The sequence below is a fragment of the Solanum tuberosum genome, unplaced genomic scaffold (assembly GCF_000226075.1).
Source record: "Solanum tuberosum cultivar DM 1-3 516 R44 unplaced genomic scaffold, SolTub_3.0 scf00177, whole genome shotgun sequence".
Taxonomy (NCBI): domain Eukaryota; kingdom Viridiplantae; phylum Streptophyta; class Magnoliopsida; order Solanales; family Solanaceae; genus Solanum; species Solanum tuberosum.
In genome coordinates, this window is record NW_006239101.1 from 228,415 (window position 1) to 249,130 (window position 20,716).

A 20,716-nucleotide genomic window follows, 5' to 3' on the forward strand; every position below is an offset into this window, starting at 1 on the left:
AGTATAGTGGAGGAGGGGGGGGGGGGCGGTGTTGTTGACAAAAAAATTAGCATAAGGTGGCTCCGCTACTGGTTTTAGCTCTAAAAGTGCATTGCTTCTTTTGATTGGTAAAAATGCATTGACACCCTTTAGCATAAGGTGGCTCCATCACTGTTTTTAGCTTTTTACTTGCATTGGTTCTTTTGGTTGGTAAAAATGAATTGGTTTTATTTGCAGCTTTTGTATATCTTTTTTCCTTCCATTGTATCATGTGAATGACTTGATTTCTTACTCATAGGTATGAAATCAAGCCGAACAATGCAATTCTCGCAGAGGACAAGCACTTGCCTATGTAAGTGGTTTCTTTTTAGGCTTTAGTGTTTTGTAATTGTAACAACTTCATTAGGTTAGCTTATACTGTGCTGAGTAAATCTGAAGAACTTCAATTTCCATAGACTTTGTAGGTGGCACAATTTCCTTTTTCTTGTAGAATTAGTTTGGAGAAATAAAATTTGTAGTTTTTTTCTAAGATTTCTTAAGTTTTAGGATGTTTGGGGGTTTCTTTTTTCCTGTTTAAGTGTCCGTCTGATGGGAATACACTTTCTATAAATTAATACTTAAATAGGTGTTATTTAATAACATTTCCAATCAGCTTTGTGAAGGGTGAGCCTACAAAAAGTTGTAATGAGCCTGTTATCATTGCTGATTTGAACTGTGGAAGAATAGTTGTATGCTTGGGGAGTGGGACACAAACTTAAGTAAGAGAGGCTACCAGCCCACGTTCTTCTGAAGCTAAGCATTGTTTTTATGCCTTTAGTCAGAAAATTGTTGAAAGAACTTTTATATACCAGGTATGATGAAATGGCAGCCAAGCCCACTGTTGAATACATTGCTGGAGGTAATTTTCCCATCACTCAATACATTGTATTGTATTAATTAATATTCTGCATTGAAGATGCTAGGATCATTGATCTCGTGGTCTTAATTCTGCAATGCAGGTGCAACACAAAACTCAATCAGAGTGGCTCAGGTGCCTTGTCGTCTTAAGTTTTTAGTGGTTCTAGGCAATCTGACATGAACATATAATTCAGAAGAATAATTTCCTTTGGCATTTGCAGTGGATGCTACAATTTCCAGGTGCCACAAGTTACATGGGCTCAGTTGGGAAGGACAAGTTTGGGGAGGAAATGAAGAAAAATGCACAGGATGCTGGCGTCAATGTAAGATTCTTTTTCCTTGATTTTCTCTTCTTAGTTTGACAATCTTTTTGTGTTTCGGTGCATTGTGGATTCATTAGCACGATTATTGCTCATGTTTGCCTTTGTCATCTATGCTTTGAACTTATAACATGACAACGAAATACTTTGACCCCAACTTGTCTTTATGTACGAATTAAAATAGGTTCATTACTATGAGGATGAGACTGCTCCAACAGGGACTTGTGCTGTTTGTGTGCTAGATGGCGAGAGGTTAGTTTAATGCAATTTTCCGTTATATGTGTAGTTGTGTACTATGGTTCTGGTGTAGAGTTTAGTCTTTCCTTCTTGTTATCCAGGGAGGGAAAGGAAGAGAAAAAGAAACACTCTACATGCTTTCTTGTTAAGGTGATGATCTATTGATTATGCAGGTCATTGGTTGCTAACTTATCAGCAGCAAACTGCTACAAGGTTGACCATTTGAAACGACCAGACAACTGGGCCTTGGGTAGGAACAGCAATTCCTGTTTCTATGTTGATAAGACCTAAGATATTCAATCTATTTTAAACTAACACAACTATTTGTGGACAGTTGAGAAGGCCAAATTTTACTATATTGCTGGATTCTTTCTCACCGTTTCTCCAGAATCTATTCAGCTTGTTGCTGAGCACGCAGCAGCCAATAACAAGGTATGCAGTTGACATTGTTTATGTGTGATTGGTCTTTTTGGTAGTTTTTGCATGAACCAATCACATTTTGTTTTGGCTTATTCACTTTCGTTGTTTTCTTTTCAAACTGCTTTGTAATGCTCTACTTGAGCCAAAGGTCTATCGGAAACAACCTCTCTACCTCCCAAGGTAGGGGTAAGGTCTGCGTACGCACTACCCTCCCAAGACCCCACTTTTGAGATTACACTGGGTATGTTGTTGTGCATAAGCCAACCATATAATATTCTATTCCACCCTGCTGCAGATCTTCTCAATGAACCTTTCAGCACCATTCATCTGCGAGTTCTTCAGGGATCCTCAAGAGAAAGCTTTGCCGTAAGGCCAATTTCCTACCTTGTCAAGGTAAATGAAGGTACACGTTACTGATAGCGGGATTGACATTTTCTGTTTTTTTCAGGTATATGGACTTTGTATTTGGAAATGAGACAGAAGCAAGAATTTTCTCAAAAGTACACGGCTGGGAGGTAATGGATGCTTTCCTTAATGTTTCCTCACATTGATGTTGACTTTATGGTACATGGCTAACATGCTTCTTTGATTACTAGACGGATAATGTTGAAGAAATAGCTTTGAAAATCTCCCAATGGCCAAAGGCATCTGGAACACACAAGAGGATTACTGTTATTACACAGGGTGCTGATCCTGTTGTTGTCGCTGAGGATGGGAAGGTGAAGCTGTTCCCTGTTATACCGTTGCCAAAAGAGAAACTTGTTGACACCAATGGTGCTGGTATGTAGTCTATTGTTGTTATACCTGTTTCCGCTTATACAGAGTTAAACCACCTCTTCTTAACTGACAAAGTCATAGTTTAGAGAACATATTCTACGTTTAGTGACTCATATTAACTGAAGAAATGAGGTGTTATCTCCTCACATACTCTTTGGTATTCTCATGTCGTCATGAGCTAGATTTTGGGGTTAGAGTCAGACTCAAGGTCTATTTTCGTTTAACATTTTCATTCTTACATTGATAGGGGATGCATTTGTTGGAGGATTCTTGTCACAATTGGTTCAAGAAAAACCTATTGCTGAGTGTGTAAGAGCAGGTTGTTATGCATCGAACGTTATCATCCAGAGGTCGGGTTGTACATACCCCGAGAAGCCAGATTTCGCATGAGTTCATTCTTAGTTCTTGGTTTTCCTGTGTTATGCCTCAATTGAGAGAAACATATCATCGAGTTCTACTGTTTTCAACTTGATCAATTCATTCCAATTTTCGGGCTATTGTTCCCAAATATCTGGTTTGTTGTAAGGAATTTTGAATGCCTTTTTTATATTATTTGAGAATAACTCTATTAGGAAGATTGAATTGTTTGTTTGTTGGTTGATTTGCTTATTGGAAAAACTACCTAACTAGAGTATCCTTCGGGGTGACCCAGTGGTTTGGGCTTGAGATTTCCATGTTGGAGGTCTCAAGTTTGAAACCCCTTGCCAGCGAAAGCAAGGGGTTTGCCTTTTGGGTCAAGCTCGTCGTGCCAGGCTTGCCTAGTGCGAGTTACCTCCCCTATGTGGTTTGCGAGTTATTGCATAGGAGTAGGGGTTTTACCCTGTGTGCACCCAAATGGTAGCGGTTGCGGATTTTCCTTGTCATAAAAAAAAAAACTATCTAACTAGACAAACTCTCTTTACATGTTTGTATGCCTAAATATCAAGAACTGATTTGTGCCAATCAATACAATATGTAAAGGTTTGTTATTTTTGTTTCGTTATTGTCATTGTATCTGGAAGTTCAATTCTTTCGTGTATTTGATATAGAGTTCATATTGCTTTAGATTTCAATTTTAAAAAGTTTTACAAATTAGGATCTACATTATCAAAATATGAACTAGTAGCTCTTTTACTATTTAAATAGAAAAGATTCTTTGAAAAATTTATGTGCATAAAAATAAAATTTCTAATATAAAAAATTATAAACTAAATACAAATGTATATAGATGACTATAAAGTGTTATAATTATCATACCAATTACTACTACTAACATTAGTACTTTTTCCTAGTTGTGATTGTCTAACTTTCATCAAAAGAAGTTCCATAAAAAATATACTAGGACTACTATTTAAAGAATCTTTAAGATTTTCTTATTTAAATTCTCTTCACATGACTTCTATAATTATGGTCCCACTAGGTTTTAACACTTGTGTTATCTTGTTGGACACAATTTTGTTTTATATTGACTTAATACATAGACATTGACATAGACCTATACAACTATTTGAACTTCTCCATATATTTTATTTAATTCAAATTATGGTTCGTTGAATTAAGTATTTGAACATATGATAAAATGTTTCTATCACATTTATTTAATATAAATTATAAACTTTTTTTTTACGTAATTTTATAAGTACATATTACATAAATAAGTAAATCATTATAAATGTGCCACATTTTTTTAATTATACATATTAGTTTTCATAAACAGTAAAATCTTAGACTTATTTCAGTTGAGATTGAATATATAATTAAAGAAGATAACATGTAGTGGACCAATCAAATTGTACCCTTTGTGGTTTATATAAGTAGAAAAAAGAGTTGTATGATCTTTTTATTGTGAATATAATTTAATTACTTAATGGATGTTTGAGTTTGCGCATAATTTTTCTCTTTCCATAATTTGTGTTAAAAGTGTTTGATACAAATATTTATCATATGTGTCAGTTGCTCAATTATAATAATTCATAATTTGAAATTTAAATAAAATTTACTAACAAATTTTAAAACATATTGTATTTTGAAAAAGGTTTATATGCATGTTATGAGAATTTTAATCACATAATGTCTCTTAATAATACACATTACATTAATTGACACATATATGTAATTTTACGAATTATTGAGGCGTATGATCAAAGAAAATGAGGTATTATTCGTTATTTTAACAACAAATTTATTTACGTAATAAATACTTAAGAATACACACATAAATTCTTGAGTCTAAAGAACATTTTATCATGGTTCCAATGGTCAATCGAAATATCTTATAATTTTAATATCAAAATAAAATTTACTAACAAATTTAAAAACAGGTCGAGGTCGTATTCTATTAGATGATGAGCTGCTTTTCCTTACTCTTTCGATTAGTTAATTTCACTTCGACACCCAAATGTTGTTAAATTTATCAATATCACCCCAATCAAACTACAATTAACCTCCGCCGGAATCTCTCAAAATCAACCACCATGGACCACCGTCAACCACCACAACCTCCGCCGCCGGCGCCGCCGGTAGCAATCAATCACCAAACAACCACCCAAATCCTCAAACAAACCACGAAAACCTTCATCTCCAATCTCCTCCTATTCCTCTTCCTTTCTTCTCTCATTCTCACTTTCCGTTCCAATGTCGAAAATGGTACCAACTACCTCACTTCCTTCATCGATCGTGACCCTTCTCTGAAATCCATTCTATCTCGTATTGACCTCTCCGGTCAACAGCTGCAGCATCCTCAGCTCCGACGTGACCACCATCGCCGCCGTCGACCTTTTCTTCACCTATCCCGTGTAGGTACTCTTGATGATGATTTCTTTTCTGGGGATTCGGACCTTGATAAATCCCTATTTCATCCTTCTTCTAAACCTCAGCCGAATTCTACTTACGTAATTCTTTCCAATTTTGACCCGAATTTAGGGTTCTCAGACCAAATTATTGATGATGGGATTTTGTTTCCTCAAGCAATTCGTAATGGGTTTATCTCTTTCAAGTCTCCTTCAGAGACACAGAATTTGTCTCAGGTTGATAATCCTGAAAATGAGTATAACAATGAAAATGGTGTTGTTGATTTGCAGTTTTTGATAAAAGGTCTTGAATTGGGTCGTGGTGATGCTACAGCATTGTTATTTCTTGTTAGTTTGTTGTCAGCTGCCTATGCTTATGTGGTGTTGGCTTTTTTGGTTACTTACACTTGGATTCATGGGATAATTTTCTTGCAAGTGTTGGATAATGTGTTAGGGAATTACAGGTCAATTTTCAGGACTGCTTGGGAAGGTTCTAATTTGGGGTTAAGAAGGCTTTCTGGGTTTGTTTTGATGAGGTGGGCAGTAAAGGATGCATTAGCTCAATTGTTGGGTATTTGGGTTTTTGGAGAAATTGAGGATCAATATTCATTTTTTAAGGTTTTTGTGAGGATGAAATTGATGCCCTTTTCGGATGTGGCGCCATGGGTTACAGGGCATGAGAAGGAAAGCTTGTGCTTTATCATCTCATGGTTCTTGGTGGAGTTGGTAGTGGGGTTTATTTTTGCTGTTGATTCTTGGGTTTCTATTGTGGACTCAAGGAAAAGTGGTAGGGAGGTTGTCAAAGAAGGATGTCATTTGTTGGGTATTATGGTGTGTCCTGCTATAGGAATCAAATGTTGGGAAGTTTTGGTTTGTGGGTGGTGTACGAGATGGATATTGGGTCGAATATTTGGAGAAGTGTTTGCACTGGCATTTCAGTGTGTTATGGAAGTTTATTTTATGGTAGTTTGGTTAACATTTTACTTGGCTGCAAGGTATAATGATGCCTCCTCAGTTGGGAGGACATTTGGACGAAGAGAATTGGAAGGCTTTCTCGAGGGCGTTAGATGATACTAGGTGGGAAGTGCTAAAGATTCATTCCCCTGCCTTGGCATTACGTTGAAAGAAGCTTTAACTGGATGAACTATCGCGCTGGTGGGGTAATCTTTTGTGCTTTTGATGTTCAATGCTTTGAAATGTGAGTCAGCACGACACTGTTTAAGAAGTCGCCAGCTATGCTTTGTATGTACTCTGTTGAGGCAATATATGACTTGTATATTTCATGGGGATTCTTGTTGGCTATTCCATATCCATTTCGGAGTATATGCTTCACCATACAAGTCTTTCATGGTGATGAAACCTGAAAACTAGTTGTAATTGTTGTATTTTTCCTTTTACCATTAAGGGTAAGAGATTAAGTGAGCCCTCCTCTTTTTTCTTTTGATCACGTTTCTGTTGTAGATTCTGATGTTTCTAAGTAAGTTGATTTGTATAATGATAAATGGTCATCTTGAACTAAACCTTTCCACTCCCCTACACAAAAAAAATCAAACTAAACTTCAAATTGGTGGGTTTGAACTTTCTTTTGATTAATGTTTGAACGTGGGACATTTGTTGCTTAAAGTATTTACGGATTTGAAGTGATTCTTTACCTTGTAATTATTGAAGAACTTAATAATTGAAGAATTAGTGCTTAGATGATTGAGTAAATGCTAAAGAAAATTTCATGTTTGCTCGAGAAGAACTGATATTGTTCCTTTTTCATTTTCTGGCTAGCTAGTTCCACTTTTTTTTTTTTTCTCAGCCCCTTGCTTGCTTAGTTACCGAAAACAACAACGCTTGGCCTCTTTAAAGGACAATAAAGTGTCAACAAACTGAAATTGGATATTAACACTTTTATCTCTTAAAAAACTAGGTAGTTCTGGTAATTCACGTATCAAAGTTTGTATTCCATCGTACATATAGTCTTTAGAGTCAGGTAAAGAGTCAGATTTCTGGTAGGATGTATTGTGTGGGGACTCATCTCTGACAGAGTAGTTTCCTGACTTGCACCATATTACGATGATCAATAAATAAGGAGGTCACAGTAGCTGAGCTTCTTAGAAGAGATGGGTGCTTAGTGTTCAATGTAGGGAAACAGGTGGCTGGAATGTGGTGCTCAGAAAGAATATAAATGACTGGGAAATGGTAAGGATGTCAGAAATTTTGAATTTGGAGACATTTTAAGGTGTATCAGATGATGAAAGTGGCAAGGTAACCTGGAGAGCAAAAAAGCAAAGGTATTTTCACTGTCAAAATTGCTACAACTTATTACTAATAGAAGGGACTGATCAGATCCCTCTTGGTCTTGGAGACAGATGTGGAAAAACAATGATCCTCAAAAAGTATTATGCTTTTCTTGGCTGGTTGCTCAAGAACGGTAAGGCATGCTTATTCTCACCCATGAGTTCTATATTGAAGGACATACAATAAATATTGTGCTTGATTATAATTTTTTCAATTCTTTATTCATAATTGTTGTTCGTGTTTGTAGTTATTATTCTTGATTTACATATGCACTTCTATTTTCTTTTTCATGTGAGCCTTTCTTCATCAAATATTTGTCAGGGTTCTGCAGTTAAAGCCCCTGCATATCTTAATGTGTTACCCAACATATTTTAGCGTCTTTACTCGACTTTTGCTTTTGGTAACATTGTACTCTGACAAGCTTGCATGGCAGCCAATGGTGGGATTCTTAGAAAGGATTCATCGCAGCTCTTGAAGCCTTTTTAATCTACTTTGCTGGGCAGTGAGCTCTCGAAGCTGCTGAAAGCCTGAAAGAGGGAAACTGTTGTGGTAGTCATCGTGGCTTTTCAAAGATCCTATAGCTTTTTCCGTAAGCATGGTTCACCGAACAATTGTTTGAGACTGGTAACATTGTATAACCATCTTATCTGAATTTTAAGTTATAAGAGATTGCATGCCTTTTATTTGCTTAATTATATCTTTGAAATAGAAAAGAGAAGTGTTGTAGAGAGGATTGTCTATGAAGATGTTCTCGATGAAGTCATATAATGATTACTTGATCATGGTCAGTGACTTCAGGCCATGTGGAGGTCCCTGTGGAAGATGGAGGCAGCTAATAAAGCTGGATTTTTTCACGCAGTGTGCAACTTGGAGTGTTATTATAAAGACGATCACCTTGAGAAGTAGAAGACCTATAGTAGTTAGTTAGAGTTATTATCCAAGGAAAATGGTCAGAACATGGACCATATACTGGTTCCATTGCAGCTTCTCCATCAGCAATGGAGGCACTCTAAGTTCATTATGGCCTAGGTGCTAGGCAAATGGAGTTGTGGACACGTCGCTCCTCCGTGCAATTGTTAGATGATTTGGATTAAATGAATATTGTAGAAGATGTATTGGGGTCAAGCATCCAATACAGATAATCAAAAGCTCATTTATTGTGGAAGTCCCCAGGGCTTTGGTCTAGTGGTAAGAGCGTTACTTGTGATGTGTGGGTTAGGCACACGTCAGGGGTATGAACTTGCTGCAGACAAAAGGCTGGTATTTAAGTGGAGAGAAGGGTAGAGGGGCGGACCCATTATCCACCGAGTTTCCAACCTTGCACCACTGGTTCTTGGGGATTTATCAATCATCCTAGACAAGCTCATTTGTTGTGGAAGGGATTCCCCATATATTGTATAGATAGATGGATGGTTCTTTTTGGAGCTTTGATGTAAACCCACAATATGTTGTGACATCCACTTGGTGTATCATCAATGAAGTTATTTTGACTTGTTAAAAAGAAACTCCCGCATCTAGTTGAATGTAAGTGGGTCAGCATTTGGAAGATTTCCTGTATTGTAACACAGTACCTTGAAATGAACATACCCTCAAATGTCATTGGAATTTCAAGTATTCTTTGCGTACTTTTCCTATTGTTCCATTGCCACATTCTTGTGATAATTTGAGATAAACTGAGGAATAGAATGATATTTAAGAGATAAAGAAGTTGATGTTTGAGAAAGTATGTAGCTGTTTGAGAAATATCTAGTTTGCACCCAAGGGTGTGATATAGTGGTCAATGAAGTGGAAGAGAACCACGAGTCTCAGGTAACAGTTTCGAGGTGCACGTCAGTTGGCTCTGCGCCACCACCATTTTTTTGAGAATGGTAACTTTTCATTTAAACACAAAAAGGTGCTGATGGGTGTAAAAACAAGATACAAACTCCAAACGAGTGCGCAAAAAACATAAGCATCCCCCCCTGACTAAACAAAAACCTACAGGGATGCTATGACATCAAGAAAAAGAAAAGACAATATACAATTTAATTTGATTCTCTGTGTAGCGTTCTTTGTATCCTCAAAATACCTAGAATTCTTTTCTTCCCAAACTGTCCCTCAAATGCATGCAGAGATGACTTTTACCAGTTCTTTTGCGTAACACCTTCAGTTAGGCCATTCCAGCATCTCAGGAGATCCATTGTCTTCAGTTACCACCATAAAAAGCTAGTTTTTGAGTATTTCATTAATAATTCTAGTTCTATTGATGGAGTCACTTCTGTCGCGGTTATATTTCCTACTCTAATACTTCAGATTTTGTTCACTCAGTACTATGATACATCATACCCTATAGCTTTTGGCATCAGAAATGTTGAGGTTTTTATATCCTTGCCACAATTGTGGCTTTGCGTGAAGTATAATTGCATAGAACATTATCTGTAGAAAACTTTTATGAAGGAATCAATTGTTGAATAATTTTCTGGTGCTTTTCGATCGTAATGGCAGTGGCAGGTTGTAGTAGTCAAATGAAGGGATGGGGATGTAAGGACTGGTCTTCAGTATATCATCACAGCGTATGTGACAGAGATTAAAAAAGTACATTTACATATGGTTAGGAGCAAATGCCAGAAATTGTACAAATGACAGGGTTTAGACTGTTGTGCCATGTATATATGAATACAAGATAAGCGGGCACATGCAAAATTTAATATTTGGATGTCTGCTTTATGAGATCATCAAATTACTGAACAAGTTCTGTTTTTGATGAATATATGATACTTGTTAAGTTTTCCTCATCTAAGTTCCGAGGCAATTAGTAACTTCAGTACTTCGACAGCATGTAGTTTCTTTGAGTTCATTCCATTAAGAAGTTCCTACATGCAGAATGCTCTTGCTTCAAATGGATATTTGGTTATTTAGAAGGCTGAGATCTGAATTTGTCGCGCTCATCTATTTTGAAAGGTAAATGTAGGGATCAAACTGATGTTACCTAGATGATGAATTTCTTATTCATTGGTAACCACTTCTGATCCCTTTAATGAAGTCGGTTAACTTGCAACCATGTAAGCTGATTTAGTTTTCTAGAGCTTCTCCGTTGAGTTTTTTTTTTTTTTTTCTATTGGTCGTGTTGACAGTGTCTCTCTCCTTTTCAGGGGCCAAACGTTATCTATAAAGTCCTCAGGATGAAGAAATTAAACAGTTTTCTTTGCTCAATATTCTTTTGTGCAGCTGGATCTCCAGACAGTAAAGGAATAGCTAAGCATTCATTGAACTGCTCAGTAGTTCAAAATTTGTCTTGGAAACTGTTGATGAACAGCTTCAATAGTTGGGCTAATGCTCAATTTCTGAATGTCGATTTTCCCGACTACTTTTTCGTAATACTCTTAAGCAGTTGTATATTTGATTTATATGATAGAAGTTGGTGTGTGGGTAAGTGGGTGGATTTCATATATTGTGCATCTCTATTCTGTAACCTAGAATGAGTTTGTGATTCGCAGATTTGCTCGAGCTTGTTAGGTGGAACGTAATGTTTGATTTGCTTGTTTTCATTTGTATCACATCGGATGAAGGAGTTGAATATTTCTTTTATCCTGATACCTTTTGTTTGTTGATATTGGTGAATGGAATTTATCAGTTTGTGGGAAGACTAATTTTTAGGATTGTATTTCCCCCAATTTGCTGGTTTTAAAGTGTAGTTGACTTAAATAAAATTTGCACTCTGTAGGAAGTTATAGTTCTGGGGGTGCTTGAATACTGTTGTGTAGAATTCAACTGAAGTGATTTCTCTCTTTAGTGCCCTTTCCTTGCTTTTGAACTCGATTATTCTGTGGTCTCGGTGGTTGGATTGTTAGTTTACTTGTCTACATCTAGCAATCTTTTTCACTACACAAATAAGCTCATTGTTCTTGCTCAGTTAGGTCAGTGAAACAGGGTATGTTATTTTTTTCAACTTTCTCCCGCATATCCTTTTCTTCATCCTGTCTCTTCTTCATAGATGTATCTTCCTTTTCTCATCCGTTCCTTTCTTGATAGTTGCACCATCAAATTGGTTTCAATAGAAAGAATTGATCTTAGAATGACAACATTTTACAAGACCTTCAAGGTATGACTCAGCCAGCTAAGTGACATGTTTGGTGAGGAAGCACCTAAATCAGCAGCAAGTTAAGAATTAAAATTAATATTAGAAGAAAAAAGGAAGAAGCTACAGGTCACCAATCTGATCAACTTCACTCTATGAAACTTCTGGTAGTCTTGAAGATGGTGTGCTTCCTGAAATACCATGGTGTTGGTCTATGGTGCTCGGATTCTTTCAAAATTATGCCGCACCCATCTCGGGTTCTTCAAAAATACAATAGTTTTGGAGAACCCGACACGCACCAGTCGACATGTTTGAAGAGTCCGAGCAACATAGGTGTTGGTTACAAAGACCAGTGGGATAGAATAGAATTCAATACCAGTTCATGATGCATCTCTAAAGCTTGGTTGCCCCACCCCTATCCTGATTATCACTTTCTTACCAACTGTTATTTCATCAAATTACCACATCTTATGTATCTTCTATGTTTGTGACATCCTTCTTGGTTTCTATGCATGATTATATCTGTTATGGCTCGTCTCTCTGATCTACTGCTTCAGAATATCTTCATGCTCAAGGTTCATAGGTTGCCCAAACTTGTTCTGTATCTCTAGTGTTAACCTCTTACTCATCTTTCAGGGATTATCCAACCATATTGTCAACTTCACTAAGGTCCTTGTTCTTGGTATTTATCTTTGTTTCAACACTTCAGAAGGAGGTAATGTACTTTCAAATTTACAGAGTGTGCTATTTTGACTACTTGTGCCTCCACCCTAAGTTCTGAATGGATGTTTTTTTGTGGATTGCCTTCTGGCAGGCACTGCCTGTTTTATCCAATGGCTTAGTCTACTTTGTTGAGCTGAGTTTTTTCCCCTTCATTCATATGATTGTGGATAGTTTTGGCAGTAATCTTCCATTCATACATGCATATAACAAAAGTTTGCATCCACCATTCACTTAATCAGTAATTTCAACTATAGGATCAAGCGACATGCAACTTAGAGCATGTCTCTTTCATTTGTTAATAGCTTCTTGTATATTTCCTTCTTCAGAATTTTGAATCAGTGTAAACGCGTAGGATGTAGGCACCACAGTTCATTTAACTATTTAAGCTCCTTCTCCTGAAGGTATTTGTTAGAGCAATGTGACCAGTGACCATCTCATCTAAAAGCTTAAATTGTTAGATAGAGCACACTTCTATTTATTTAATTATGTTTTCAGCATTTAAATGTGGAAAGGTCCTGCAAAAGCTGGTCTTCCACAATTTGCCTTGAGTATTTGCAACTGCAGTAACTTGTTTCACTCTTTTGGTATTTTTCATGCTTTCACCCATAGGTTTGTATCTTATTCATTTGTTTTTGTGGAATCTAGTTATTCATTTATAGGGATTTGGGAAATGGATGATTTTGTTTGATGGTTCTTTATTTTTTGCTCAGTATTGATTAATTGAATTTAGCTCATCATGTTACATTTGGACTTGTTTATATTTGAACTCCTTTAGGTAAAAAAAAATGTCATCTTGCATTTCATTTTCTTGCTAATCTCATCCACCTTCTGTTGGATTATGCAAGTTGTCTTATTTTTTGAAGCTTCACTAGTATGTAGGCTGTGTAGCACCCTAACCTAGCCCCTTCATTCCCAATACAAGTTAGAGCCTCTTAAAAGACGGGATCTTTACACAAATAGCCGACCGGATTCACTGATTACATTTTCTAGACAGTATAAATAGATTATACACAATTATTCACATATTATATACTCCCTCCGTCCCATTTTATGTGGCACTTTTCGGATTTCGAGATTCAAACAAGTCTATCTTTGACCGTAAGTTTTTCATAGATCTTTTAAACATTTTGAATTATCAATTATTGTGACTTATAATACTTTTTACGTAGTTTACAAATATATAAATTTCATTTAAATTTTTTTGAAGATTCCGTGCGCGAATTCCCGGTCAAACGTAAACTGTTTGACTCTCGAAAAACAAAAAGTGCCACATAAATTGGGACAAAGAGTCTCCCTCTCTCTCTCTCTCTATATATATATTATACATATATTTGTATCTCTATTGGCAATTTTTAGTTCAAGTGGTTGGGTGTGCGGTTATTTAGATTACAACAACATACGCATGTAATACCACAAGTGGGGTCTAGGTAGGGTGGTGTGTATGTAGACCTTACCCCCCTACCTCGTGAAGACAGGGAGGTTGTTTCCGAAAGACACTTGGTTATTTAGGTTAATTCTTCAATATATCGAGTAGAGTATTTATAGATTATAATGATTTGGATTTTAAAATAGTTGAATTTGTTGAAAAGATGTCACATCAAGTTGGTATTTGGAAATAATAATAGTTTGAACTGTTGGAGGGAAAAAATATATTTCCATAAATATATCAAACTTTTCATGAAGCACTTAATGGGGAAGTAGGTATAACTAGATGGTGTGGAGAATATAATAATGAATGTAAAGCCATTCTTAGTTTCTGGAATAGTTTCTGATTTGGTCCTATAGAACTCTTCTAGTATATATTTTTCCTGGAAAAGTAATAAAGGGGGGAATTGGATGAGTGATAAAGAAACATTCTGCCAGTTCACTTTTGAAGTTGGTGAAAACTTTTTCCCATACAAGTTCTTTCTATATCTTTTGGTTCCATTTACACAACTTTACCCTCTTTACTTTAGTGTGTCGTGATAAATAGCCGCTTACGTTACTTGCCCTAATATACTTTAGTGCATTATTGATTGCAAGTTGATTGCTAAGAGTAAAGCCAAAATCTTTAGTTAGATGTAGGTCTGTCATTAGAAAAGGAACATTCAACTTTCAACTCTACTTACGACCAGAACAGATGATTGATTAGTTCTCTTTTCAAAAATCTTCATTTTCATTTGAAATGGATTGCTTTGGGTGCTTACTCTTGCAGCTAAAATAAATAAATAAAGGTGTCCTGTGTCTAAAATTGTTCACACAATTCAGCATGTTTCAATATGTGTTAGTGTTGATGTAAGTTTTGGTTTGTAAACCAACAAAACTTTTCACGTGTTTGGCCTAATAACAAAGCTTTGGTTCTTATGCATTGCAGAATAGCTCGACAATGTTGGGAATTTTTCTTCAGTATTTGCGGGATCTCTTGGATCATGCCCCAAATTGTGAAGGAAATATTGGAGAGTTGGCAGCGCAGAGAACGCATAAAGTTTTGAAGCAAATTTGGATCACAGACCTTTGTGCATTTTCGAACTATTTGGCTAGAAAGAAATAACGCTTGTTTTGATGGGCAAAAAGACCATATTTCTAGAGTTAAAAACAATTGTTTACATGATTTGTTTTCTTGATGTAAAAGTAGTTTCATTGATAATATAGATCAATATATGGAGCTATTGGAGTTGCTAAGGAGATGTTGTAATTGACTGTATGGATATTCCCAGCAGTGTTTTGTAACTTTTGGTTTTGCTACCTTCTTGGTACTTGGTCAATAAACCTTTACCTTATCAAAAAAGATCATGTCTGCATGTACGATGCTGTGTTTCACACTTCAAAAAAAAATTAATAGATGTGTCCAATTTCTAGTGATTTAAGCTTGTAGATTTGCAGGTTTACATGATTCAACATCTACTCTTTTATTTGGTTAACACAATGTAGGAAGAAAGGGTCTTATCGCGGCACTGTCAAAGGTCTTGGATCTGGTACAACATTGAAGACTGTTTAACCTCCTCTATCTTGGAGGTACTCCTTGCAACATTATTGTCCTGTTGATTAATATCTCTGTGGAGCCGTTGGGCTGTATGTCTGATGCTTTATTCAACTTTCGGCTGTATTACTTGTTTTTTTCTGTTGCCCTTTTTCAAATGGATGGATGCTTCCTCTCTTGCCATAAATGTTTATGCCTGTTTTCTCTACCTGGAACTCTGATAAAGTAATACATCTTGAGTTGCTTTACAAATCTGTGTTCTGAGAATGTGACAGCTCGACGTACATTTTGGTCTACTAACTTCAGTGCAGTTTATCTCAATGCCAAATTGTTGGTTGTCAGTGCTCGACTGATTTGGGATGTGGCGTATAAAGGCTTTGTGCCTTCAATTTAGCTTCTTGCTCTGCAGATTGTTATTAGATACTTGTAGTTGTTGCAATCTATTAAATGATAAAATAAAATGAATTGTGATTTCTTGCATAAAGAAGTAATGCTCAACTTCGTAGGTAATGGTAATGAATTTATATTCAATAGTATACAACAGGTTATGAATTTATAGATGTCAACATTCTAAACAATGAGTTAAGCATCATAGATGAATTACAATCACATGTTGGACCTTCAAAAGCAGATTGAGATACGTCGACTTTCTGGTAATGTAGCACATCTAATGACACTATTGAAGATGTTCTCATCACAGGGGATCCATAATTTCGAATCAGCAGTGAATTCATAAACTTCTTGAGCTTGATCCAGCAATGCCTTGAAGAGTGGATGCTTTAGCAAGGTAATTTTGATTACAAATCTCTTTTGGTACTTTCCTACATAAACTACCACATGACCTTTCGGAACATCCCTTGGGATAGACTTCTCTTCTTTTTCAAAAGGCCACATAGTCCATTTGTCGCAGCAAGCTGATGAAGGTATGACTTTGCCACCCATCTTTTCCCATTTATTTTGGCATGCCTTGAGAAACTTACTGTCCATCATTTTCATATGCAGGAATTGGACCACTATGATAAAAACTGAAGGGAGAAGAGAGAGTACAGTGGTGTTGTCTGAGAGACTGAGACAGGTATATATATATATATATATATATATATAATAGTTTGGGAAGTTCCAATATTTTATTAAACAGTAAATGCTGGCAACTGGCAAACTATAAGTGTGACTAATGCGTGTGCATAGCTGTTTCTTTCTTTAATGATAATTCATCCTTATACGATCATGTACGAACATACATTGCATAATTTAGAAGTCAATATACATGTACAGATTGTGCCACAAAAATCTGTATTATCACTCTCTCTTTCTTTGTTATGTCCCAGGGTGGGGAGTGATGCCAGATAAATAATCGGTTGAACTCTTGAATATTTAGACCCCACAATGGTGAATTGAGTAGATAAGATAGGAAAGATGAATTGGGATTAAGCTTCTTGGACACAGTGCTATGGCCATTTCCCACTTGTTCTTCTTGTCCATCTTATTAGATAACAAATAAGTTGTGGATATTTGAATCATGTTTCTGTTAAACTTTGAATGATCAAGAAATCAGGAAGAAATGGGGTTAATAGTCAGGGGTGAAGCTACGTATGTCGAAGGGCAGTTAGTTGAACACTCTTTGATGAAAAATATACTACGCATATAGGTCAAATGTTACTTTTGAAAGTATTCTTGAACACCCTTATTGAAATTTTCAACTTCATCGCCGTATAATAGTGGCTTATGACAATGATGAACTTCATTTGTGGTGTATATCATTCAATTAGCAATAATTTGTTCATTAATTTGTGTGTTATATATAGAAGTATAGAAAAGAATAAACCAAAGTTCCATTTCTTTATGAAGATGCACTTTTTCTTTTTGTTTTGCTCAAATTATCATCTTGAAAAGAGAGCACTGCCGTACAGAGGTAATCCTTATGTAGCCACATAACTTTCTCTGACATTAAATATTCCAAATTTAATGTATTGCATGTATAGACTATAGTATTTTGAGGAACTTTTGTATCTGATGGAACAAACTTAAAGTGGAGAAATATAAAAATACTGAACATTTGCAGGTTGCAGTATATTTGCAGTGATTTCGAGGCAGTTTCACAAGGGATGTATCTGCTTGTTCTAACTTCCTTTATTCTATAGTCTTTTGTTTGCCAACTGACAATATAAAGAATTTTTACATTATCAAGTTATAATAAGCTTATATGTCCCGGACCACACTTGCAATAACAACGACATACTTAGTCATGTGAGTTGTTATTAACAGACCCTCGACCTAAGAGACCCTTTTTCGCATAGTTAGGTGGTTATTTGCTTCTCAACCTTGACAAAGTTTGAGGTGTGAGAGTCAGAGAAAACCCATCTCCAATGATTTTTGGTGTTTGTTCATAAATTTTGATGTGATATAGTTGCAGTAGCCAGAGTGGATTCATCCTCTAAAGACAAGTAAGTACATTGTGCATCTCAAAGTGTGGAGACGTGAACGTTGACAACACAAGAAGAAGAGATATTCACTTGCAAATTAATCAATCATTTGTAAAATGAATATCCAATCATGAAATGGACCTCTTATAAATCATTAATGATCTCAAACAATTTGGGATAAAAAGAATATATATTGAAAATTATTTTTAAGTATAAGAAAAGGAACATTTTCTATAAGATAAATTGAAAAGAAAAGTATTTTATATATATTGGAACAAAGAAAGTAATATCATCACTCCTAGCTAAGTGTCTAATAAAGTTAGACAAAAATCACAAGAGATTATAATTGAAGTGTCAACAAGTCAAGAAATGCAATGTAATTTCTTATCATTTACCTAATTTTGATAAATAAAATTATCTTATATAGATATTGCTAAGAAATTAATATAAAATTGAGGTCCATATAAACTAACTTAAACAAGAAGAAGAAAAATAAAGGACAAGGAGAAGAGGGATCTTTACACAAAAAATTATTAAAAGGTAAAAGAATATTTGGTCACATATTATTAAAAATATATGATCATATACTTTTTTCATATATATTATAATAGCATCATATGTGCCTTGCTACCTACAGGCATGGATATTTTGGAACATACCACAACAATATGGTGTCTTAATCAAGGAAACCTATGGTGGTTATATATTCAGGAAGTTTCCAAGCAAGGGCACTAGAAATAAAAAGTCAAAATCTAAGTTTAATTAATTATATTATTTTTTAGAGAAAAAAATTGTTATTAAATATTTATTAATATTCCTTGAATAAGTTTTTAATAATAATTAAGCAAAAGACACCTATATAAAGGAGGATTGAATATACACCTTGAGAATCTAGTATGGCCACCACACCCACTACTTACAATTAGTTTTTTTTTTTTGGAAATTATTTATTTATACTAAGTCAATATTCATTATCAAGAAAAATAAATTTTGCAGTATATCGCACAAGTTAACTTGAATCCTGAATTTGCTTCAAGATTTTCTTTAGCACTAAGTGATATTGGATTGCGTTTTTATATAATCAATCAAAATTCATGAAGGAAAAAGAAAAAAAAGCTATAAAACAAAAATAAAAGAGTAGCCTATACAAGGAACACAAGACTATCGATCGATGTGGTGTGATAAATAAACTTCATTTATTCTTGATAAAAAAATGTCGAGATTAACTCTTAAAAACGAACAAACTTCTAATAAAAAGAGATTCCTATTGTATGACATTAATCAACACTGTGAATTTCAAATACCAGGATATGGTGGGGTAGGGGGTGGGGTTGAAGCATTGATGAAAGAGTAATGAAGAGCACATGAAAAATTGGGCCTACCACCGAAACCCACGGGGTAGAGGGAGCAAACAAGCATGTTGGGCAATACTTCATCGTTATATGATAATGCGATTTTTACGGAAGTCAGTATATTCGTTCATCAAAATAATAATCGATAAATATATATATTTTTACAAGTTATATAGTTATTTTTAATCGATCGGCTAAATATTTATTATAAAATTCAAAACAATGCCCACCGGCCAATTCAGAGAGATTGCAATTTAATTTCGAACAATGATTTGATTGGACTCGTGCACTTCTATTCCACGTGTAATTTTTTAACTACAAAATAATTCACCAAAAATTACCACATGATTTAAGTTATTTATATATTTTTTTAATAGATATAAAAAATTAAAATTATTGAATTTGATTGAACTCGTAACTTATAATGATATGGTTTTAATTAATGTCTTTATAAGCCGTGATGAATTTCACACACAAAATTATAGCTATATTGCGATGTTTTATTAACTGTATTAAATCAATATTTCGAGAACGCACTATCGCTCCCTCAACTCTCTTATTAAAATAGCAACTTTGCTAATGTTGTAATTAATTGAAGCATGATCTTAATCTAAATTTAGTTAGTATTATAATTAATTTCTAGATTAAAAACAAGTAACTCCATTAGCACATCTTCGTTGAATCTTTCTTGTCGAGGAAAATCGAGTATTTCTCCTTTTTAATATTTTTATTTTTATTTTTTTTGTGATTCAAATATTTTAATATTATTTGTTTTATTATGACAAATGAGTCACTTTCTTTTTCTTCTTTTGTAATTTTTTCTATGATTTTTTATCGTTCTTGTTATCTAAAATCTTTTATTTAAACAATAGAAGAAAACTCAGCTTAACATGTTCCATGTTAATTTAAGATATAATTTGAGACGATAGATGAAAAATGCTTGTTCATCGTAAACATTTTCAACGAGTTTGCATTTTCTCCACAAAATTGATTGTTTTAGTCTACAGACCTCTTCACCTATTTGTACAATCGATAATTCGATACCACAAAAATAATAGTTATTAACTTTATTATAAAAATAAAATAAAATGTAAGGTGCCCATTCTTTTTTTTCTTTTTCCCAAGAGCCCTCAATGTGATCCAAGAGACAATCCATGTTCTCAAGAAAATCAGTAGAGATTCAAAGGATTTTGTTGCATTTTTATTCAATCATTTTCCTCACCAAACACTTCATTTTATCATGACAATCCATTCGTGTGCATACTCTAATAAATAATGAAAATCATTCCATATTTTCCGCGTAACGAAAGTTTAGTCTTCCAATTTTCTCATGTTTAGTTGGGTTAAATATTTTCCAAATCAACTCATTTTTCTCAAATTTAAGGAAAATAACTTCCATTCAAAACTTAAGGAAAACATTTTCCAAAACTCTCTTCCAACTTCAAATTACAATTTATTTTTGTTGAAAAAATCAATTTATTTTTTCCCTATCCTCAAACCACCCCCCCCCCAACCACC

General features: G+C 34.8%; 3 protein-coding genes across 3 annotated transcripts in view; 2 read left to right on the top strand and 1 right to left on the bottom strand.

The window, feature by feature from the left end:
- LOC102577684 (adenosine kinase isoform 1T-like protein) overlaps positions 1-3,212 on the top strand; it is a 4,414-nt gene extending 1,202 nt beyond the window's left edge. Inside the window, 11 exon segments of the mRNA NM_001287895.1 lie at positions 278-331; positions 831-877; positions 978-1,009; positions 1,098-1,199; positions 1,381-1,448; positions 1,607-1,683; positions 1,768-1,865; positions 2,149-2,219; positions 2,302-2,368; positions 2,450-2,633; positions 2,878-3,212. Coding sequence (NP_001274824.1) covers positions 278-331; positions 831-877; positions 978-1,009; positions 1,098-1,199; positions 1,381-1,448; positions 1,607-1,683; positions 1,768-1,865; positions 2,149-2,219; positions 2,302-2,368; positions 2,450-2,633; positions 2,878-3,020 — 943 coding nt within the window. The 3' untranslated portion in view covers positions 3,021-3,212.
- A 1,726-nt stretch (positions 3,213-4,938) lies between these two features.
- On the top strand, positions 4,939-15,125 carry LOC102597008 (uncharacterized). The gene is made up of 2 exons (XM_015311819.1): positions 4,939-12,456; positions 14,818-15,125. The coding sequence occupies exon 1, from the start codon at positions 5,084-5,086 to the stop codon at positions 6,467-6,469; it is 1,386 nt and encodes a 461-aa protein (XP_015167305.1). The 5' UTR covers positions 4,939-5,083; the 3' UTR covers positions 6,470-12,456; positions 14,818-15,125.
- Positions 15,126-15,219: 94 nt separating this feature from the next.
- On the bottom strand, positions 15,220-16,494 carry LOC107061885 (auxin-induced protein 15A). Its single transcript, XM_015311820.1, has one exon. It carries the CDS (start codon positions 16,417-16,419, stop codon positions 16,045-16,047), a length of 375 nt encoding a protein of 124 aa, XP_015167306.1. The 5' UTR covers positions 16,420-16,494; the 3' UTR covers positions 15,220-16,044.
- Positions 16,495-20,716: the final 4,222 nt, after the last annotated feature.

Coding starts and splice junctions, on each gene's coding strand:
- LOC102597008 (XM_015311819.1), top strand. CDS start 5,084: ATGGACCACCGTCAACCACCACAACCTCCGCCGCCGGCGCCGCCGGTA.
- LOC107061885 (XM_015311820.1), bottom strand. CDS start 16,419: ATGAAAATGATGGACAGTAAGTTTCTCAAGGCATGCCAAAATAAATGG.